The sequence below is a fragment of the Cricetulus griseus genome, chromosome 2 (assembly GCF_003668045.3).
Source record: "Cricetulus griseus strain 17A/GY chromosome 2, alternate assembly CriGri-PICRH-1.0, whole genome shotgun sequence".
Taxonomy (NCBI): domain Eukaryota; kingdom Metazoa; phylum Chordata; class Mammalia; order Rodentia; family Cricetidae; genus Cricetulus; species Cricetulus griseus.
The window spans coordinates 425,007,043-425,030,986 of NC_048595.1; the positions used below are offsets into that span (position 1 = coordinate 425,007,043).

Consider the following 23,944-nt stretch of genomic DNA (forward strand, 5'->3'; position numbering starts at 1 on the left):
TCTGCTCTATATTTTTTGTATGTCATGAGAATTCAGGTCCAATATTATAATTCTTCCATGTTTATCTTCTCAGTTTGGATTTATTTTCTCATTTTCAATTTTTTTTTTTTACTTTTTAAATTTTTTTTTAAAGATTTATGTATTTATTTATCATGTATACAGTGCATGCCAGAAGAGGGCACAAGATCACATTACAGATGGTTGTGAGCCACCATGTGGTTGCTGGGAATTGAACTCAGAACCTCTGGAAGAACAGTCAGTGCTCTTAACCCCGGAGCCGTCTCTCCAGCCCTCATTTTTAATTTTTATTTTATAAAGATGTAATGTGGACGTAAAAGTCAAATGTGTATGCACCGACTTACGGAGAGACCGCTGTAGTGATTGAACTGGATATTGCGCTTAATACCTACTGTGATAGTAGGTGGCTCAAAGTACGTTATTTTGATGGCATTTGTGGTCATTTGAGTTGGTGACCTGAAATCATACACTGATTGCCTGCTGCCAACTTTTCAAAAAAGCCAGAGCCAGTCCTGGGTGACCATTTGTAACTGCCCACAAGAAACAATATAGAATGAATAATCCCTCCCCAGCACTCCGGAAGCAAAGGCAGACAGACAGATCTCTGAGTTCAAGGCCAGCCTGGTCTACAAAGCAAGTTCCAAAACAGCCAGGACTATACAGAGAAACCCTGTCTGGAAAAACAAAAAAGCAAACCAAAGAAAACAAACAAAATCAATTCAGCAGTCAATTTCTTTCACCTGAACTAGGTATTTTCTATTGCTAGAGCCAGGCAGCTAAATCTTCCCAGGTTTGAGATGATACTCTCTTGCCCAAGCAGATCATTATAGGAAAACCACTAAACCACAAACCCACAAACTGATGTAAAACAAAGGATGAGCCTGTAAGTATGAATTACGGGTTTTGGCAGGGATTGTCAGGTGAGGAACAATCTGGCCCTTGAAAAATAAAAATATGCCCTAAATACAGGAGAAGGCTGGGTTATTCTCCCCAGAAATAGCTTATTCTCCCCACTTGTCTCATGATTGTTCTTAAGAATTTAACATATTTCCCTGCAAAGTTCAAGATTCCATTGTTTTTCTCTGCTGAGTAGTACTCCATTGTGTAAATGTATCACATTTTCTCTATTTATATTCAGAATTCAGAAAAGTTGTTTCCAAAATTCAGATTTACTAAAATTCATAGGCCCTGCTGAACCTAGGTGAGCTGGGATTTTGTTTGTTTGTTTGTTTGTTTTTTGTACCATCTATCATTCAATTACTTATTTACTCAGGAGTTTTGGGAAAGTACATTGTGTTAAGTACATTAATTAAGTATGTTAATTAATCTTCAGCAAATACAAACTTCACTATTATTACACCCAGAAGCCATCTTTTGAGAGGCTATGTGCACTGACACCTCCAGACTGATTCACATGAAGGACATCTTTTTAAAAAATGGGTATTTGCAAGAAAACCAGACATTAACTTCATGAGAGTAGACCTTAGACTGACTGTCTCAAAACCGGGCAGCATAAAATAGCAACAATTTAAAATGAATTCTCTAGAAAACTATAAGCAGAATTCATTTGCCTGTCAAAGGAAAAAAGTCATAGGAAAAAGCCTTCACACCAATATACACGCAAGCCAGTTTGTGGTAAACTATAGATTTCTGTGGGGGACAGTTGATGGAATCTTTTTTGAGAAATTCCAGAGTAATTTACAAACTAACTTTTTCTTGTTTATTTATTTATTTATTTATTTATTTATTTATTTATTTATTTATTTGGGTCAGGGTCTCTTTACATAGTCCTGACTTTTCTGGATCTCGCTAATGTAGACCAGGCTGGTCTTGAACTCACAGAGATCCTCCTGCATCTACTTACTGAATGCTGGGGTTAAAGGTGTGTGCCACCACGCCTGGCTTAGATTACATCTTAATGCTTTTGAAAAGCCATGTTTTAAAACCAAAGAAGACTTGTTGAAAGCTCCTGGGAAGCTGAGAACTAGGGGTCCACAGCAATAAAGGCCAAAAGCATGCTTGTGTGAGGTGCTCCCATAACTCAAAATGTCAAGTAGAAAATAACAAGCAAGTGTTTAGAAAGAAACGGCCTCATAATTCTTTGTCATGTAAATGAGGTATATTTAGTAGAAAAACAGCTTGTGAATACAGGCCTTTATTGGGATGTGGCTAAATAAGAGACTTAAGGCCATTTCCTCTAAAATGTTGAGTAAAAGGATAGCCAGGGCCAAAAATTCTTATATTTTTTTCCTCTCTGTGGAATTAACAGTTTAGGGAAGAGGAAGAAAGCCGGGTCTCAGCTCTGTGAAGTTCTGCAGCCTGCAGCAGTCCAGAATCTCAAAAAAAAAGATTTGCTTAACCTCTCATTCTATTTGCTGATGTTCGTTCAATCCCTGGGTATTTTTGTTTACATCCATGACTATCATTTGATATTCAGAATAACACAATGATTATACCCTGATTACATTCTGTCTGCTAGTATTTAGTCAGTATTTTCTTTTTTGTGTGTATGCATGTATGTGTGGTCTACATGTCCATGAAGTCTGTGAGGATGTCACAGGTCAGCATCAAGAAACTTACTCTCTCAGTCTCTACCGTGTATGCGTGTGTGTGTGTGTGTGTGTGTGTGTGTGTGTGTGTGTTTAACACAGCGTCTCTCTACGAAGTCCTGACTGTCGTGGAACTCGGTATGTACACCAGGTTGCTTGGAACTCACAGAGATCAACCTGCCTTTGCATCCCAAGTGCTCAGATGTAAGGCATGTGCCACCACACCTGGTTTCCACTGTGTAGATTTTGAGACCCTGGAGTTACCTACTAGCAAGACTGTCTGTACACCTCTCCAGGTCCTCTTCTCTCTGTTTCCCATTGCTAGGATTGCAAATATGCACCACTGAACCTGGCTTTTTACGTCTATGCTGGGGAACCAAACTGAGGTCCTCACATGTAAGCAGCTTGCACTTTATCCACGGAGCCATAAACCTGCAAATTCACACACTGCTTCCTTCAGCAAGAAAATCTTGCTTCAAAAACCTTTATCAGGCCGGGTGTTGGTGGCACACGCCTTTAATCCCAGCACTCAGGAGGCAGAGGCAGGTGGGATCTCTGTGAGTTCGAGGCCAGCCTGGTCTCCAGAGCGAGTGCCAGGATAGGCTCCAAAGTACACAGAGAAACCCTGTCTCGAAAAACCAAAAAAAAAAAAAAAAAAAAAAAAAAAAAAAAAAAATCAGCCAGAGCAAAGGCTTATTCTGACAAAGCTGTGTACTTTATAGCAGACTGGGGTACACTTTCAGTGGCACTGCTATAAATGATGCTATAAATGATGCACTATGCTTTTTAAACGAACTTTTAAAGAGTGGAAGGATGGAAAAAGTCAATATAGTTAAGAACATGCAGCTTCACCAAAGAAAGGCATTTGAATTTCAACTTACGGGTAGTAAAGACTCCAGTGGCTTTGGGGCTCTGTTGATTGCCTTTCACAGCCACCAGGGTCACTGTGTACTCAGACCCAGGCTGCAGATTTCTTAGGGGATACTTGGAGGCTGAGGGTCCCACATTGTACTGCTTGGGCTGGCCTCCGCGAGTCAGACCCACTGTCAGTCGGTAACCTGCTATCCGGGCCCGAGGTGGGATCCAGGTCACCAGAACCGTTCTGTCACTTTCATTGACAAACTGGAGGTTGGTGGGTGCATCGAGTTCTGGAAAAACAAAACAAAACAAACAAACAAACAAAAAAACAAGAAATGTGTCAAGAAATGTTTAGATAATAATTATCATGCTGAAATCTTTATTAAATATTCCATGTTTTCACTTCTCAAGGTTGACACTGGAGTCAGAGTCACATCCCTGGAAACTGAGGCTCTTGGGAACTCAGGGGTGATGTGGAATTTTGCCAAAACTCTGTCAGTTATGAGAATTTGTTGACCTTTTTCACTGGTCTGACATCTTCGGAAAGGCTATTTTCCCCAGCAAGATTTACTCACCACCCTTGGAAATTATAGCTACACTATAGTGACAGTTTTTGTTTTGTTTTGTTTTAAAGCAAAACAAACACTTTGCAAACCCCACAATTTGCTTTGCACCAGAAAGTTTAAGGGAGGGTGAGTCCAACAGACTCCAAGTTTGGTACCTACTGTAGGCAATACGCTAATCCTCTGCCAGAGAAATAAAAACCCTCTCAGTGACCTGATTGCAACAACTAAAACAGATATGCAGGACCCCAGTCTCAGGGTGGGACGGTGGGGCACTTTTACCACCAGAAAGAATCACATGGATTGTCACTTTTCTTTTGGAGGATGGTAACTGGGTTTCCCATGGGAAGTTAAAACATCTTTTAGGAACTTTCCAGGGACAGTTGAGTGTAATACCAGAGCAAGAGCTTTGGAATCCAAAAGGCAGTTTAGAGACACTTTTGTCACTTCCTAGACACAGGGCTGAAAATGACCTTAAGTTTCTTCCCATAGCCAAGAGAAGTGACATTTTCCTTTACACATTTCAACAAAGGCTTAAGACCTAATAAGATTTGGCTGGTGAAGAACCTGAGCAGATAACTTGGTGCCCACTATCAGGACATGCTTAGGATTTATTATTTAAGTCATCAACTCACTTCAGTACTAGAGATAGATCCCAGGGCCTCACACACGCCAGGCACACATTATACCACCGAGCCACACCCCTGCCTGGCAACTGCTCTTCTCAAATTCCCACCCCTGCCTGGCAACTGCTCTTCTCAAATTCCCAAAGTGTTCAGAGGCTTCACTTTAACTTTGATATTGAGTTATCTAATTACACAACCAAAATAAAAATGCACTTAAGGGCTAGGGGTGTACTACAGTGGTGAACACTTTTGATTCCCAGCACCAAGGAAAAAAGAGACACGGGGGAGGAAGAACAGGAAGAAGGGAGGAAGAGAGGGAAAGGAAGGAAGGAGAGAGGGAAGGGAGAGAAGAAGGAAGACGGAGAGACACTGAAATTGCACTTCCATGTCTCCATTAGCAAAGAAAACCTTTCCTAACTCTCGTAAATGCTCTCCTTCATACATTCCAGCTGTATGTGCTTGGGAAGTGGTGTGAATATGGGAAGTGGTGTGCACTTGGGAGGTGGTGTGAATACAGGAAGTGGTGTGCATGTGGGAAGTGGTGTGCATGTGGGAAGTGGTGTGAATATGGCAAGTGGGAAGTGGTGTGAATATGGGAAGTGGTGTGAATACGGCAAGTGGGAAGTGGTGTACATGTGGGAAGTGGTGTGAATATGGGAAGTGGTGTGAATACAGGAAGTGGTGTGCCTGTTAGATGTGGCATGCATGTTGGATGTGGCAGGCATAGGAAGTAGAATGCATGTTGGAGTTAGCATCCCCAGGACCCTAGTTTCATTCCTTCCAGCTGGACATTTCATTACTGCTAAGCTGTGAACCTGGGAGTGAGTAGCATGTTGTAACCGGGGAGTGAGTAGCATGTTGTAGAGTTTCACAGTAGAACTGAGGGTGTAGAGCTTGGAGGTGGGGAAAAAAGACAGACAGGAAGGAACAGGACGTACTGGTGGTCTGCTGCGCAGTCAGAGGCTTGCTTTCCCGGCCTTGGTTCACAGCATAGACATTGAAGTGGTATGTGACCCCGGGGGTCAGCCCGGTGATTTCGGCGAAGGTGTTCCTGTTGACAGGCAGCCTCTGCCCGTGTTCCCCAGGCAGGTTGACAGGGAGGACATCAACACGGTAGCCAGTCACTGGACTATCAGGAGGTGTCCACATGATGGTGACTTTCACATCCGTCACTTCCACGAACTGGAGGTCCTTGGGAGGGGGAACTTTATCTAGTAGACAAGAGAGATAAATGTGTCATTCAAAATTCTCACTGTCAGTTGTTGCTGAAAGTCAATGCCATGAACAACTGAGGCATTTCTTACATCCGTTCATTCCTGGCCAATCCTGGGTTTGTCCTCTTAATCAAAAAACAGACTTATTTTGTGTGTTGATATTCATGATTAGTCTAGCTGCTGTTAGAATCTTTATCTAGTGTCTATAGATAGGCATTAGTTTACAGCATAAAAGCAAGAAGTTGAAATAAATACACAAAAATAAAAATGCCTTCACTTTAAGACACCTAAAGAAAAATCAGTGTTTAATTGGCTCACTTTATGGTAGTTAAGAGAACAGATTAAGAAGAGTTCTTAGGTGTCTTAGGAAACATAAGTTGAGGCGTTGCCAGTTTTTAACCAGAAAACTTAACAGTTGTCTTTGATAAGTTCCTTCCTCGTGTTGACATTTCAGTATTTAGGTCAGTGGTACTCAACCAGTAGGTAGCGACCGACCCCTTTGAGGTGGAGCAACCCTTTCACAGGGTCACCTAAGACCACCAGAAAACACAAATATTTATGATTCATAACAGCAGCAAAATTAGTTATGAAATAGCAACGACAAGAATTTTATGTTGGGGGTCACCACAACATGAGTAACTGTCTTAAAGGGTCACAGCTGTAGGAAGGTTGAGAACTGCTGATTAAGGTGATGGGAAAACTGCTGCCAGAGAACACATGGGACCTGTCACTCATGTGACTTGCACCTCAGTCCTCCCTGGTGTGGGGGACCCATGATGTGGGGTCCCAGGTTCTGGCTGTCAGCACTGGCCAGCCCACTATTGTATTGTTAATTAACACCAGGCTGTAACTTTACCTGGCCTGAGGGTAATATGCCTCTTATTTTACATCTGTATAGGCCTCACCTACAGTTGTGTGAGGAATGGATGAGGGCAGAAGGAGAGGAATGAAGTGGGCGAGGGCCAGAGGGAGACAGGAGGACAAAGAGAGAAATGGTCGCCTCGTGGTACTACCATGGTGGTTAAGGACACCAGAAAAGATGATTAATAAACAAATAGCTCCAGTTCCACAACATGGGAACTGAGAGCTCTCTGAAGATGACAAGATGCCTGTGTTTGGGCTTTATCGCGGTTGGGTTACTGGAAGCTTCCAAGTCCACACACCCCCACTCAGGTAGAACCTCACCCTGGAGGCTAAGGGAATGAATGTAATCCCCTGGAAGGTTAGAGCTGCTGTCCTAAAAGGTTAGACAGCAGGAGAGGTGGGGTTTTGAAGTTACCAGATCGTGGGGTGCCAGTAGTCTCTTGCTGGATGAACACAGGCGCGCTCTCTTGGTTATCCTCCACAGCATAGATGGTGATGTTGTACTGCACACCGGGCTGTAGGTCACTGAGGGTGACGGAGTTGGCGGTTTCAGGAAGGTTGAGTTCTGTGCTACTGCCTTCTACTGATGGTGAATAGACGATTCTGTACCCTGCAGGGTTAGGACAGAAGTTTCTAGATACATGATCTCCTGAAGCCACAGCTTAACAATACGTCTCTCCTTTGTAATGGCCCTCTGCACGATTCTTTCAGGGTTATCATTCCCTAAGACAGTGACTGATGAGCAGAGATAAGAACAGTGATACAAATTCTTTAACAATAAATATCCTTGAAGACAGAGATGCTTAATAAATGCCAATTAGTGAAGCCACAAGGTGAGATAGCACACCGATTTCTCTTCTTGGAGCTGTGGAAGGGGAGGCAACTAATGACCCAGCCTGAGCACCGGCTGCACCTTTTGGGACCTTCACTGATGAAGGCAAAGCAGCAACTCAGCAGTGAACACGACGTTTGCAGAACAGTCTACCTCTTCAAGCCTTGGAAACTGCTTCAGTGAGCCACAGGGCTGGCTTCACCGGTCATATGGGTATGTGTTGGGGGTTTGAGGGAAAACAGTTCATAATGAAGTAACCCTGGAAGATTTGAAGTTTTGTGCTACTGCCTTCTACTGATGGTGAATACACGATTCTGTACCCTGCAGGGTTAGGACAGAAATTTCTAGATACATAATCTCCTGATGTACACACACACACACACACACACACACGCACACACGCACACACAAACACTTCTAACCACGTAAATGGGAGATTTAAAGGTGATGCCGATGGAGTCAGAATTTTCTCCTTCCACCATCTATATATCGGAGTAAACACGGAAGCCAAAGATGACCTGTGATGGGTGCCTGGGGCCTGCTCCAGCGAACGACAATCGAAGTGTCATCAACCTGGTCCACAGTAGGGTCCGGAGGGGCATCAGGTGCTGACAGAAAAAGAATTCAGTCAGTATTGCTATAAGCCCATGCTTTATAGAAAAAAAAAAACTTTAAAAAGTTGTTTTTAGTGTCCTGTAATGTACACTAGCCTGGAACAGCCTCAGCCTCCCAAACCTGGGATTACACATGTATCATATCACCCACCATACCCCACACCAAAAGAGTCTTTGACATGGTTTAGTGCACACATACCTGTCGTCTGGGATGTAGACAGGATCAAGCTCTGCTTTCCCTCTTCGGATATCTGATAGACATTGACGATGTACTTCCTGCCTGGGAGCAGGTCAGGGATGTTCACAGAAGTGGCTGTGCTTGGAAGATCTTTGAAATAAAGGGAGGGGTTAGTGGCCAGAGCAAACCCACCTTCTGTGGCTTTTAAGAACTCTATATTCATAGGGTGAAAGACTAGGAGGTATACGTGCAGTTTCCAATGCATGTTCTTTCGTTTTCTATTTCTCCCCCTAAAGATGTATAATTTTTAATAACCTCCCTGATCACTGGGATATTTTAAAAGCATACAAGATGGTAACTATGCCTTGGCAACATTGCTAGCTGCAGGTCTCATTCTGGTCCCTTATGAGGACAAATGAAGAATAAATAGCACCAGAGACAAGTGAGGTGCTCAGGGAATCCTGACCTGGTCAGAGAGGACCACGCCCTACTTGCTTTAATGTTGGGGAGTGTCCTCAGTTTGAACTGTGGAGTAGTTCCAGAGACCAAAATTCTCCCCAGCCAAGTATCTATCAACCTGTACTGAGTCAGTCACACATTCTACTCACCAAGGTACTGTGGCTTGCCTCCCTCTTCGCTCAGCTCATACTCCACGAGGAATCCCGACAGAGTGTCGGAAGCTGAGACCCACGAGACCACAAAGCTGCTGGCTGTGATTTCAGTTATAGACTCAGAAGTGGCCACAACGGGAGAAAAGGGCGCAGTCTCTCCTGTCACCGTGTTGCCTAGGGAAAGGGGAATGCAAGCCAGTTTGATTATCTAGAATGCTTACCCTCTCTGGGCTCGGAGGATGTTAAAAGGGAAATGTAGGTGCTATAAAAGGATGCAGCTGAGCAAGAGAGAACTTTCTGTGCTGAGTTCCTGCCTGAACAATGGACACAGCCCCAAGGATGGCACAGCCCCAATGATATTGAATACATACTGGTCACAGGTGTGCCGGCACTGGTGGTGAAGTCAAAGCGTGTCACTTCTCTGTGCCCGTACTGCTGGATGCTGATGAGCTGACCCTCATAGACCACACCTGGGGTCAGGCCTTTGATGGTATAGGAATTGAGGTGGCCTGGAATGGTGGCTTCCTTCCAGCGGCCCACAGAGGTTTTCTGACAATTTAAAAAGAACAGATGGCACAAGTGTGGGCGATGATAAACATTCCCAGCTAGTGGTCAGTAACCTTTAAAGAAGGTTATAGCTTGGAGCCCCATTTTGGAAGAAAATGGTGGGAAACACAATTCAGAGGGGCCTCTGCTGAGTTTGTGATGTTAATTAATTACTAGGCCAAGTAGCTTATTATGCGGCCAGGGTGTTTTGCTTGTTTCTCCCACTAATCTTCATCTCCCTGACAGAAGTGATCAGCATCACTGCTCCCACTTTACAGGTGGAGAAACAGTTAAATAATGTTGTTCAGAGTTCCTTGGTTGAGGTGCTGAATACCTTCCCAATGGTCAATTATTGGATTAATTTAATCCCAGCATCCTCAATTCAGCCTCTCACAACTTTCCCAGTAAGCTGAGACCCATTTCTCTCTGAAGTAAGAAAAGGCCACACACTCTATCTTTCAACTTGGTGGGATACAGTTCAAGTTTCTTGTTTTACAGACACTGGGAAGCATAATATTGCCTTGACTCAGATCCTGGGGCCATCACAAACAAGATTCAACGTGTCTGGTTGTGTGACTCATCCTTAGAAATGAACAATCCATCAAGAGCGGTTAGCCAACTTTGGGAAAGACTGCAGAAGGATATAATTCAGTTTATTTAATCTTTCCCTCCGGTTTACATTCTTATATCCTGTCCAGATTCATTAATATGTCATGGACCGCAAAACTCATTGCAATAGATTGTGTGGAGAAAAAAAAAACACCCGGACTTCAAACAAGAAGGCCTTTTAAGTGTAAATATTCTAAAGCGGTTTAAATATCAAATACATGTTTAATGCCCAGAGATTTTTTTTAAAAATGCAATCCAATCAAGTTTGGATATACTTCAAATGTTCTAGTGCCAATTTATGTTTTGAAGATAAATGAAAGTGATCCAAGTACTCTTTAAATTTAAGTTTCAGCTCAAATATGATGAAAGAAATGGAATTAGCCATTATGTTAGTTTAAAAATTAGCAAAAAACTTTTATACAGTGTAAGCGTTCTTGGCCATAAGAAGAAAATATCAGAAATGTGAACTCTCAGACTGCCGACATAAAAACAAAACAAAACAACAGGAATTCTTTGTTAAAGTTTCAAAGAGACCCATGGGTGTGGCTCAGTTGATAGAGTGCTTGCCTGTTATGGTCAAAGGCCCGAGTTCAACCTCTAGCACCACATAAAGAGAGGAAAATGAACCACACCAAGCACTTCACAGGTAGAAGCAGTTCAAGACCTTCAGCTATATAAGGAATATGAAACAACTCTTGGCCTTCTGAGACATGTCTCAAAAGAAAACACAGCAAAACCCAAACAAAAAAAATACTCAAAGACTTGAATCAAATGTGAAGATGTTTCAACACAATATGTATTTCGTACCTATCTGTAAATGTCCCTTTTATAGTGGTTTTGCAAAACACTTCAGAGTTAAGTTCAAAATAAATAAAAATGAGATAAAGTAAAAAGAAGAGAGATTCTGAAGAAGAAAAAAAAAGTCACTGATTGATTGACATTGCCAGATGTTAAGTTGGTGGCTGACTACCCAAAACTATGAGCACCACACTGCAAGTGAAGAAAAAGAATGACCTCAACAGCATGGATTGTCCCAAACAGTTTAAATTCAACTGCATGAGTTAATGTCATAAGTCAAATGGTTTTTGTTGTCTTGGATTATTGACACTTGGACAGATTTGATTTTAGAAAGCATATTTTTCTCCTTTCTAAAATAGTGTTTTTCAAATTATGTCAGGAACTTTGGAGAGGGCATGTCTGAGAGGAAAAGAGACATCAAAGTTTAATAGACTAATAACCTCCTTAGTATGGTTTTGGCATCTAGATGGCTAGAAAACTCTAGGGTTCATTTCCTTTCAGAAAACAATTCCAATCCCTTCCCTGCACCTTCTTTCTCTCATTGCTTCATTCCCTTCTGTCTAATAACTTCAGAGGACCAAAATCCAGTTGACTTGAGTCAAAAGAATGACATTCATTCAGCTGGTTTTCAAACTCTGGGAATAATTTGAAAATGCAATCTTAACCTTTAATGGCGTTACAAAGCATACCAAAATCTCAAATTTTCTTTCCACGTTGGATGAGAATAGTTGTAAGCATTATGACTTCTAAGATGTTTCTAACACAAAGACCTAATTTCTCCCGGACATCAAAAAGAACCTGAAATTGACACGCTGATTTGACTGACCACAGATTTGCTAGACACCAAGAAAATATAAATACAATCTGACCAGGGATCAGATATGTTGACTCAGAAGCAGAAACAAACCCACAGAGCACCACATCCTAATCATGAAAGGTCAGGAGTCCCAGAGCCTGAGGCTTCTGAGCTAATACTCACAGGTCTCCACCTGAGAATGTACTTGGTGATATGAGATGGCTCCGGTGCATTCCACTGGATGGGGTGGGAATTGGGCTGGCTGGGTGTCTCTGTGATAATTACTTGGACAGGACCTGTTGTGCCTGAAATGAAAACATGTGGTTTCTTTATCTTGTATATTCTTAAAGTTTCCTATACATGGAAACTTTACAGTCCTATACAGTCCATCCTAAAGACTGTTGGCTTCTCAGGAAATATGGGCGTAATGAAAATGATTGTGTTCAGCTAATTTACATATTGACATTAGAAACAGGTCTGATTTTACCTGGTAATTATTGACTTTTCCATAAGAAATACAATTAGCTTTTTTCTCTAATAAATAAAACAAAAACACTCCAATGTCTCCCAGCTTGCTTTCAAATAAGAATTGAGAAACAATTGTGAAATTTTCGTAGCATGAATAATTTAGTTCTGAATGCAGATGTCATATATGCTGATTTTACTCAGGCTCTTTTAAAACAAACTGAATCCTTGAGGCTTTTAGCACAGATGGATCTACTAAGAAGGAAGCAACATTCCCAAGGCCATATGACATGATGGAAAACAAACATTTCTAAATGGGGTTGAATCCTGGACAAACAGACAAAGGTAATAATTAAAGACCAGGGTTCATTTCCCCACCCAGCTAAGCCTTCTATCCATTTGGAAAAAAAAGATCTAGTTTTCCTTTTACTTAAGAACTATATGTACTCTAAGATCACTGTGGATTAAATTGTTAAGAGATCAAGTTTTTTGTTTTGTTTTTTTAAAGCAATTACCAAGTGAAATAACATTTGGAAACATATCTTGAAAATTCAGTATTTTCACATCTTGATATGACTGCTACTAACAAATTTTAGGATAGATTCAGTTCTTTGGTATAAAAAAAGGCAAAACAAGAGAAGGGAATCAATTTTTAATATAGTAGATTCCATTCAGGATAATAATGAAATTTTGTTGAAAAATGTTTACAAAATAGAAATTTAACTTCTCTATTCTCTGTTCTTTATCAGTCAAAGATCATCTGTACAAACTCCTTATAAAAATTTAATGTAAGAATTTCTCACTGATGTTCTGTGAAACAGAATGAAGTTCTACATGCTAATAAAGTACTCCATGCTATTAGTAGTTTTCTGAATGCTCTTGGGAAATAATATATTGACTTTCAAATTTAATTATGACCTTAGCTTCTAAATTATTTGAAAACAAAATTTTCGTTAGCAGGACCAATATGTAACTTACGTTCTTGTGTGAACTCCAAAACTTAAAATAACCTACTCACTTCTACACTGGGAATAATTCAGTTTGTTGAAAACTAACAAATATTCATTGACTCTTAATTTTACTTAATGCCACAGGTGAATGTCAAAATTCACATGTAAAATTCTCAGCTTTGCATCCTAAAGAGGCATAGGTTCCACATACTACACAAGTTGGTCATTCGTTCAAATTAATAAAAGTCATTTCCATGGCCTTCTGGAATCATCCCTTCCATGCATGAAGAGCCTCGCAAATATATTAAAAAACAAATTTTCAAACACTGTTTAGACAGGTTCCATAGAGATCAGTAAAAAGAAATGTTTGACCACATATATGTGAATTGTGGCAATCTGCATAAGGTTGTTAAATACTGATCTTGTAGAGTAATCCCACTATAATCTCTCAGGTAAGAGAGACATTTATTCAGTGCATCAACAGGGGATTTGAAGTGGAAAATAGGTGATGGTTAAGTCTCCCAGATAAGTAAGTCTATTGAGACAATGCAAATGACATTTACTGCCCACTGAAATCATATTCCTATGTACCAGGATGACGGGAGGAATTTGAGAAAGGGAGGAAAGAAAGATAGTTGCCATGGCTAACCCAAGTGAAACAAAACTACTGAAGCTTCATTTCCTTTCTCAGATTCCCAGCACAGGTCTGGAATTCTAGTATTTTTAATTTTAATCTAATTTCAAAATGCCCTTGTGGGCAAGGTATATGTATGTGAATACAGGTGCAGGCAGAGGACAGAAAAGTGAGAACCTTTGGACAGGAGTTATAGGCAATTGTACAGGGTGAGCGCTGGTAATCAAACTGATCTGCACCAAGAGTTATGTACTCATTTTTTTTTGTTTGTTTTTGTTTTTGTTTTTGTTTTTCAAAACAGGGTTTCTCTGTGTAGCTTTGGAGCCTATCCTGGCACTCGCTCTGGAGACCAGGCTGGCCTCGAACTCACAGAGATCTGCCTGCCTCTGCCTACTGAGTGCTGGGATTAAAGGCGTGTGCCACCAATGCCCGGCGAGGTATGTACTCTTAACCACTGAGCTATCCTGCTCTCCAGCCCCGTAAACTCATGACATGGGCCACCTTAAAGGGACTGCCCTAAACAGCAAAGGGGATTCAGAGCATTTTTTGAGCAGGAATGAAAAAAAAAATGTCTTGAGTTATTTTTTTTAGGTCAATTAAATTCCAGCTCATCCCTACACTGTACACTACCACATACAATTTAGAGACAGGAAAGTTAAGAGCCTGGCTATCATTTACACTATGTAGATTGAAATGTTTTTGTAATCCTTCTGATACTGGTAAGTTGGTGTGATTTTTTTTTTCCAATAAACTTTTCTGGCATCTACGAACAATTCCCACTGTGAAATCTTCAGTTGTAGGATGACATGTTATGCACTTTCAAAATCAGTTGAAAATAAGGTCAGAATGAGTGATTTCCGATAATGGTGACCCTGGAGAAGTTAAACATTCATGATTTTTTTTTTTTTTACTGGAACCGTTTTTCTCTACTTAATTTGCTGAGAGCTGTGCTTTTGTAGTTGCTTATTGACAAACCAAATTCCTGTTATCTTTTGTTAGTTTGAACAACTCTACCCACTCAGTAGGAAGAGCAAACAGGGCAAGGCTCAGGCACAATCTTTCGGCCATCTGTGTGTGTGTGTGTGTGTGTGTGTGTGTGTGTGTGTGTGTGTGTGTTTCTAAGTGTGTGTGTTTCTAATGATTCCTACACTCTCGGAGCCTCACTGGCCAGGCATGAACCACTGAGCAAAGCTGACATGGAGATAAGCGCCACATGGTGTCTGAGGTCAAGCACTCTGAAATCTCTTCTGTGTTCAATGGGCTTTTGATGTTGCCCCTTTTAGAGACCAGGAACAAAGTCAGCAGGTCTAACTCCAACGAGGTGACTCTTTCCCATCCAACTGGGCTACCTCAATGCTGGCGGGAAGACAACGTGGGTGGCCTTATTTTAAAAGAAAAGGTCTTAAAAGAAAACAAATTCCAAAAATTTGCCCCGCCAAAACCAACTGGAAACACCAAATTAAGCTATTCTTGGCTTGTGTCATTTAAACATTCAACCCTCCTAAGTATGTATTTTCTGAATTTATAGCATATTTGTAATCAGATTTTATGCTGTATTAAATTGACCAGGTACATAGTACAGCACGCCTGTAATCCCAGCATTTAGGAGACCGGAGAATCAGAATGTCAAGATTCTCATTGGCTACATAATAAGTTTGCAGCAACCCTGGGCTGGATGAGACTCAAAAAGCAAAACAAAGCAATGATATTAAATTTTTTAAAAATGTTAAGTGACTCAAACCTAAATCCAACAAGAAATACATGTTAAGAGACAGGTCATTTTGAGCCACAAACCTGTGAAAGCAATCACCTACCCTCGGTCTGACAATGGCTAAGGGCTGGGCAGAGGAGGATGTTCCCAGCTCATAAAAACAAAGCATGAGTGCTGGAGTATCCTTCGGGATAGCTTCCTGAGTAAGCTAGTCTTCCTTTGCAGATGAGAAGAAAGAATGAAGGTAACTAGTGTCTCTCACAGCACAGTCAGAGCTAGGACGAAAAGCTTGCTCACGGGTTAGCTAGCATTGCCTTTGGCTCCCATAGATAGTGACTCTCTAATGCAGATTAATTTAACCTTAATTTTTAGTCTTAACTCTTATGGAGCTAACTTATTATAATTTCTTTGACATGCAGATTGCTATTTCACTCCAAATCTTTTTCTTTCTGAATACAGGCCATGTTTCATGTCTAAAATCAGTGCCAGCAAGATGGCTCAGTTTAAGGCGCTGCCACACACCAGCCTGGAGACCTGAGTCTGATTCCCAGAACCCATGTAAAGAAAGGTGAGGAGAGACCTTCACAAAGTTGCCTCTGACCTTCTCCTGTGTGCCATGGCACACTGCCTTTGCCACACATACTCAGAGGAGAATAATATATTAAAATAAATGAATATCTCCTAGTGGATATCTAGGAGACTTTGCTGAAATGGTCAATATCATAAATTCAATGTCTCATTATAGTCACTCAATGATTTTTTTAAATATGTTTTCCCCAAAATGAATAAACACCTACATCTGGGCATGACAACAAAACAGCAATAAGTATTTTGGGGTACTTGAACTGTGTGGGTGGAGTTGACAAAGTTACTCAACTCTTGACTCCAGATACTTGGCTCCACATTGCATCTCATAAACAAATGAAATTGAACACAAAGAAGGGTTAAAGATGGCAGGGAACGAATTTATAGCTCAGACTATACTTCCTAGCCTCTGTTTATGTGACTTCACCTTAAGAAACTAAATGTAAAAGCCCTTTTTACTTCCAGAGCACTTTATGGTTTCTATTTTCACACACACACACACACACACACACACACACACACACACACACACACACACACACACACACACACACACAGAGGGATGAAGGGATGAAATAAAATTAACTGCAATGTTTTCACAGATGGTATGTCCAACAGTGTAAATGATAGCATACACCTTTTCATAGCCTCTGGTGTTTTTTTTTTTTTTTTTTTTTTTTTCTTTTACATGATGAAGGGTGAAGAAAGGAAAATAAGTAAAAAAAAAAAAATTAAAGAGAAAATGAAAAGGATGGTATAGAGAAAGTCCCCCAATTTGGGCTTCTGAATATCATCAAAGACTGTTGCTGTCATGCTATCATGACCACAGGTCATGTCAGTCTCAGACCTGCTTACCTGGGTAGGTCTGCAGAGGTTGACAATGCCACTCCCCAATGCCACGACCATAGCAGTAGCACTGGTATCTGACACCATGCACAAACTTCTCCCAGGAATCACCAATCTGGTAAAATGTCCGGGTCTCTGAATCTTGGCACTGGTCTAGAATATATGCAAGGAAAAGATTAAAACAGCCTTAGCACGATAGAATATATTCTTAAAATATGAATAAAAACTTGCAATTCTTCTTATAAATGCAGTTAAAATAATAGTTGTGCATGTATGAGTGCATGTGGTGTTGGGTATGTGTGTGATGTGTGCACGTGTGCATGTGATTGTGCGAGCATGTGTGTGTGGAGCCATTTCCTCAGCCCCAAAATAATATCTTGTACAAAGAATTTACTTTATAGGACAACTAGTAGTAAAACCTAAAATGTATGTATTGAAAAGGATGGATATTTACCTTCCTAAAAAGGAAACATTGCTAAATTTCAGTATATATTCATAATCTGAATATTAATTTAAAAATTAGATATCAATTAAAAATTTTAAATTAGATACCATTTGAATGGCAAGAAAGAACTTTGCAATGATTTCATTTTATATACTTCTTCAAAATTCAGGAGCTAGTTTTGCAATAATGCGCTAAGTTTTAAGCATGAGCAGCTTCTAAGCAAACCTCTTGGGATCTCTCAGCTTTGCAATCTCAGGCCAGACATACTGCTGGGATCAATTTGTTGTCTCAGTAAGCAACCTGCCTCCTTCAGTAAAGGAATATGAATTGATTATCTTAAACTTTGGATTTTTGGAATAGGGCTATTTCTAAGGTTGAACCTTCACCGTTAGCACAGTCCTATCTATTATCCAGGCAGCCAAAAGAGAGAGTATTTTGAAGGGAGGTATTTACCGGCTTAGCCCTTTACTCACGTTTCCGCAGACAGTAAAAGAAAGTTCCTTTTTATAATTCAGAACCAAAAAGCTAACTTCACTCAACCAAAGAAAAACTACACTTGTCACCAAACAGAGCAACAACAACAAAAAGATGAGTGGCAAGACAGACTGCACTAGGGCTCATGATGAGAACACACTTGGCTAAGCTCTGCAGGCCAGTGAGTTGGGTGCAGAGTGAATCTGGTAACATCAAATTGCTGTCCTTACCCACAACTGGATAACCGTGCTCTGTGGTGAAAACTATCCGGTCATAGGCAGCCACTTACCAATAGGATCACACTTCCATCTGCCCCGGCCCTGACCAAAGCAGGTACAGTTCAGCATATGTCCCTCCTCGTGACGCTTGTGGAATGTGTCATTCACATTGTAAGTGATGTCATCGACGATGCACTGGTCTGTTCAGGGAGCAGTTAAGATAGGTGGTGAACTTTAATGAAATAGAAGAAATCGTAATTTTTCAAAGCACTAGGTTAATCATCTGGATTAACCTGCTAGAGCATCTTTTCTACTGGCATAGAATACGCTTTTTTAAAGTTTAAGGACATAATTTTTACTCCCGTCTTATTTCATCTAATAGACTTATTATAATTGTCATGGATTACAGTCCATTAAACTAAAAGCCCTTGTAAACTATAGCTTCCTGTGAAGAAACTAGTTTTTCAACAAATACATGCCTTAGTTCCTCTAACATTCTCATTTAGTTTATGATTCTACTTAAATTTTTGATTGTTTTCATAAGATGAGTAGAGAAATTTGTACATCATGCACTATAATGTGGTGTGACTTCTGGAATGGAGAGGAGGGTGTGCTGGTTGGTTTTTGCCAACTTGACACAAACCTAGACGTATCTGGGATAAGAGAATCTCAAATGAGAAAATGCCTCCATAAGACTGGCCTATAGGCTGCCAGGTAGTGGGGGGGGGGTGCACATTTTTAATTCCAACACTTTCGAGGCAGAGGCAGGTGGATCTCTGTGAGCAAGTACCAGGACAGCCAGGGCTACACAGAGAAACCCTATCCTCCCCGACAAAAGAAGAAAAAAAGGAAAAAAAAAATGATCTCATCTTCTCTAGATATAAACACAGGCATAACCTAGAGCTAAAAGGATCAAATGCTGACTCTCTCCCTTAGGAACTCACCCTTTTGGCTCAACGTAAGTGCTTACATTCTGGGACTGTTTCCAGAGCCCTAGAACTAACTCAACTCTCTTGCCAACTTTTCTCCACCGGCTGCTGGAAACAAGAAACTTCTCCAGCACAGTAAGTGAATGAAAAGTCTGGCACTACATGCTTCCTTCTCTACTTTTGGTGGTAGGTACAAATTTTCACCCAGTCTCTCTGTGCCCTTGCTCACCAATCCACCAGCGTACCTCGAAGCTGAGAGTAGGGGATGCAGGACCATTCTCCACGACCGTTACCAACACATGTGCACCTCATCATGTGGCCCAAATCATGCTGCTTATCCCACTGATCCCCAATGCGATACATGACCCCTTCGTTGGTTGTGCAGATCTCCTCGTGGGCTGTTTGGAAATGGATCAAGAAATGCTTGATAAATGATCACGTGATACAAATGGGTAGGCATAGGAAGTTATTGGTCTTGTTTGATGATTCTAAGGATTCTCATTTGGGAAGAATACATGTATGCACGCTGCTGGGTGAAGGCGGAGAGTTTTGAACTCTCCAGGAACTAACTAGTCCCAAGGGGACTGGAGAGAAACACCGGAAGGACTGGAGAATTTTAGACTAGGAAAATCTTGTACAATCATTCAATTGACTCTCTTTGTCTAGAAGGCTGGATTTTATACAGTCTTGTGACTTCAATGCCTATTTTAGCTCACTCTAGTTCAAAGCAAAACTGAACATAAATAAAATCCGACAGAAAAGTGACTTTCCCTCTTAAACCCTACGTCATCTTTTCCTGAAATGAGAAAAAACGAAGTGTCAATCGTTTCCTTGCCTCCAACCACACATACTACATCAGGTTCCTGGTTCTACAACTGGGAAACCAAATGTCTTTTACAGGACTCTCAAAACTTAAAAGCAAAATAGCCAATACTCAAATTCTCTTTCTTTATTGAGGGCCATTGTATATTTGTCAGGAAATAATCTGACTTGCTTTGATTCTTAGTAACTATGGTGTCAGTCCAACCAGCCATGTATCAATAACTATTAGTTTGTGACAATGAGTCAGATTGCTTTAAAGATACATTTTTTGTGAATCTATGTTTGAAGACTTATAAAATTTTAAAAGTATTTGGTATTGTGTTTAGTTCTTGACATTTAATCTTGTCAATGAGATTTTAAAAGCATATCAATAATCATTGCTATTGATAGTTTTCTCAACTTGCAAACATAAAATATATATGTGCATCATACTCTTCCAAATTGTCTTAGGGAGAAATGGAGGAATCAGCATCAACAGACTGCTAAGGATCACATGCATAACTCACAGGCCTTCTTCATCTTACCAGCCATAGGGCAGAATCCAAACTTCTGGTCAGCATCATAGTTTTGGGTTGTTCCGCACCATTTCATGTTGTCCCTCCTTCCCTCAGAAGTACAGTCGGTGTAATTGCGGTTGTTGTATAGGAAGGGGAAGTGACACAAGGCACCATTGGAATTTCCGCCTCGAGTCTGAACCAAAACTGCCGGGGACAACACACAAACGGGAAAATTACAGCTGAGCTGTGGTGTGTACAGCAAGGATAGACTGCCAAAGGCTTAGACAGAGCCAGGTTCTGGCTGCTAATTCCCAGAGGGCCTATCACAGAAGAAAAAATATCTGATAATATAGTCCTAAGCTCCTTAGTGGATTTTCATCTTCACTTCCAAAATAGATTTAAATCTCATGTTCTCTCGTTTTCCCAGCCAAGAAGGAAAAGAGATTAAATGATAGCTTTGTGTAAAATATGGCTCTAAACAGAAGATAAGTAGAGGCACCCTTGACATTTATCCTGTGTGTTCATCGGCTCTGTGGGATCATTCACTGATTTCTACACTTGAGTGTCTTTAATCACATCATAATCCCTATGTGTCAAAACAATCAAACCATAGGACTTTTTGTCTTGGTGTCATTCCCCCAGTGGTGCTAAGGGACATGGAAAAGGGCCTCTGCTGTGGAATTAGCTGTGTCTCTGGGTCCAAACAGATCAAAGCGCTGTTTCTTGTGCAGCCTCACAATTAATGATTGACTGCTGGCAAACAGAAGGGCTTCTCCTGCCTGCTCTGGTTTCTCCCAGGACACTCACCGGTATGGTCTGTACAGAAAGAATACTTCTGGTCTTGCTCGTAATTTGAAGTTGTGCTGCACCACAGGTGTCCATCCTGCCGTCCTTCCGCGGTGCAGGAGTAGAAGGTCCTACCATTGTAGGTGAATGGGAGGACACAGGGCTCCCCGTTTGAATTGCCACCATAAGTCTGGGTCACAGCTACAAACATTAACCAAGAGTCTTGGTCAGTACAGTTGTTCCCCACCTCCACCCTACCCCACCCGAGTGGTGGCAAATTTCTAATTTAAATGGAGGCTGAGCTTGTGCCACTAGGGAGAAAGGGAACAAAGGGGGAGTCATCTGATACATGGCAATCAAAACGTATTATTATTTAGGATAGATCCTCTGTTAATGTCCCTGGGGGCCACCTTTGCTGCCATGACTTAGTTTCTCCATTTGTAAAGTTTTATTAATTATGGTTCAAAGATGACAGAGAGAGATTTATGGTTATATTCGTGTCAGAAGAAATAGTATACAAGGCTATTCTGGGGGAAATTAAAAGATAGATGCTTTTGTAACCCAGAAGAGGCCGTGAGTTGTTGAAAGACATATATAATTCCAAATTCAAAACTAAAGTACAGATCATTAGCTATTCAGAAAACCAGTGCTCTTACAGCATCACTTCTGGCAAATATAGATAACACAAAGCAGTTTGATCCTCACGATAGGGAAAAATACACAAAGTAAAAAGACTAGAAGAAAATGTCAACCAAAGTCATTTTTATCCTGGTTTTATTGTTTTACATTTTTTACAAGCAAAGATATTGTACAAGCTAAACATAAGTTCATTGTTGTTACTGTATGGAGATGGTACCTACCTGTCTCCTGGCAGCTGACTCCATTGCCCAGGCAAGTGCACAGCATCTGCTTGTTTCCCTGTGACTTCAGCCACTGCATCCCCACTGAGTAGACCACACCGCTGTCAGTGACACAGTGGCCATATGGAGCGGGCTGCAGGTGAGTCTGGGGTTGGTAAACTGCTGTCCGGACATCTGTGAGGGAGCCAGATCCTAAGAGCAAGAGAAAGAAAATTTACAAAACTCAAAGAGAGAAATCAAAGAGTCCAGAGTCAGCCAGATGGTGGTGGCAGTGCCTTTAATCCCAGCACTCGGGAGGCAGAGCAAGGTGGATCTCTGTGAGTTCGAGGCCAACCTGGTCTACAGAGCGAGTTCCAGGACAGCTAGAGCTAAACAGAGAAAGAAAAAAAAAAGAGTCTAGATCCTTGGTCTGATCTGGAACTCGGATGAAATTATTCTGCCACACAGCCGTCAGTCATGTCAGAAAGCACCTCATCTGTGAACTCCACACTCCCCCTCATCTGTGAACTCCACACTCCCCCTCATCTGTGAACTCCACACTCCCCCTCATCTGTGAACTCCACACTCCCCCTCATCTGTGAACCCCACACTCCTCCATAGCTCCCCTCCTGCCTGGCTGCTAGCCATTCCCTTCCTGGCTCTAAATTTCCACCCACTGACCTGTTCATTATTCCTAGATGCCATCCACGCCCCTGCCCTCCCTTCACCTCAAATGATCTGCCCCCTGCTTCCTCCCTCACAGCTGTCAGTGTCTGGGCCTTCCTCTTCCCGAGAGACTGCCAATTCACAGTCGACTTCCTGCCCTGTCTGAAACTGTGCTGCTCATAGGGGGGTACCCTGAATAGCCATGGGTTTCCTGTTAGCCCCAATTCCTGGTTGTTACTCAGGGGGCGGGTGTGTATTTTCCTAAAACCAATAGGTCCTCACAAGTTTTCTCGGATAGTAACAGGACAGAATGTGCTTTCTTCTCTTGGAACTTTAAGAAATCTGTCCTCTGAGGCCAGAGCCCAAAGCAACAACAGAGTGGGTGGGGGAATAACTACTAGAGTGAAGCAAGCATGTCCCTCAGTGTGGCTGAACACTAGGACCCAAAGATACCTTAGACAGAGGATGCCAATAGTGCCAATGACCACCATATAGAACACTAAGGCCCTCGAAGAACAGGTTGTTTTGTTAACAGTTGCTCTCAAACCTTTTAATAATGAAATACCTCAGTATAATTTAATAATGTCATAAAAATAGTTAACATGTATTATTTATCCCAGTTAACTCCCAGCTAATCCTTAATATAGTTCAGTGGACTGACATTTGTAACTGTTCTGTCTTTGGCCAATAGCTATTTTATTGATGATAATTAGATAATGTAGAGATCACCAAATCTAATCTTGTTTGCTTTCACAAGAATTAATTAGGTCAAGATAAACTCATCAAAAGGAAAAAAATCTAATTACTATTAGCTAAATGATTGATTGCTAAGTGGCTAAGTAACAAGGCTAGGATATCACATAGTTAAAAACTAGATGAAAATACAAAGCACAGTAACGGGAAGGCACACCTCAAAAACTGTACTTATTGCTTTCTTCAGATTTGTGTGTGTGTATGTGTCAGAGAGAGAGAAAGACACACACACACACACACACACACACACACACACACACACACAGAGAGAGAGAGAGAGAGAGAGAGGCAAGAACATCTTATATTGAACAGGTTTGACTAGAACTCACTAAGCAACCAAGGATGACCTTGAACTTCTGATCTTCCTACCTCCACTTCCTGATCCCTGGAATCATAGGCACCACCACCCCCATGACATTTGGTGATAGAGATCAAACCCAGGGCTTCATGCACGGTTGACAAGTACTCTACACAAACACTCTCAACCCTTCGTCAAACTCTTACAAAACACCCGTGATACAAATATCTTCATTCTTTGTCATTTTAAATTCTATACAAGAACTGTTGTTTGTTTGTGTGCTGGGAATTGAACCCAGGGCTGTGAGGATTCAAAGTGCATATTACACACTCATTCACTATTTATTCATG

General features: G+C 41.2%; 1 protein-coding gene across 13 annotated transcripts in view; it reads right to left on the reverse strand.

Moving 5' to 3' along the window:
• Fn1 (fibronectin 1) overlaps positions 1-23,944 on the reverse strand; it is a 68,798-nt gene that overhangs the window by 36,355 nt on the left and 8,499 nt on the right. For 12 of the 13 annotated variants that reach the window (XM_027397165.2, XM_027397160.2, XM_027397162.2 and 9 more), the window contains exons 7-20: positions 21,899-22,090; positions 21,060-21,239; positions 20,280-20,456; positions 19,179-19,331; positions 18,076-18,204; positions 16,877-17,020; positions 11,860-11,981; positions 9,299-9,476; positions 8,925-9,101; positions 8,338-8,466; positions 8,043-8,132; positions 7,108-7,302; positions 5,553-5,825; positions 3,449-3,715 (exon numbers count right to left, since the gene is read on the reverse strand). In XM_027397165.2, coding sequence (XP_027252966.1) covers positions 3,449-3,715; positions 5,553-5,825; positions 7,108-7,302; positions 8,043-8,132; positions 8,338-8,466; positions 8,925-9,101; positions 9,299-9,476; positions 11,860-11,981; positions 16,877-17,020; positions 18,076-18,204; positions 19,179-19,331; positions 20,280-20,456; positions 21,060-21,239; positions 21,899-22,090 — 2,406 coding nt within the window. Of the gene's footprint in view, positions 1-3,448; positions 3,716-5,552; positions 5,826-7,107; positions 7,303-7,714; positions 7,846-8,042; positions 8,133-8,337; positions 8,467-8,924; positions 9,102-9,298; positions 9,477-11,859; positions 11,982-16,876; positions 17,021-18,075; positions 18,205-19,178; positions 19,332-20,279; positions 20,457-21,059; positions 21,240-21,898; positions 22,091-23,944 lie in introns of those variants that run through there. The other variant, XM_027397168.2, reaches the window with a different exon arrangement.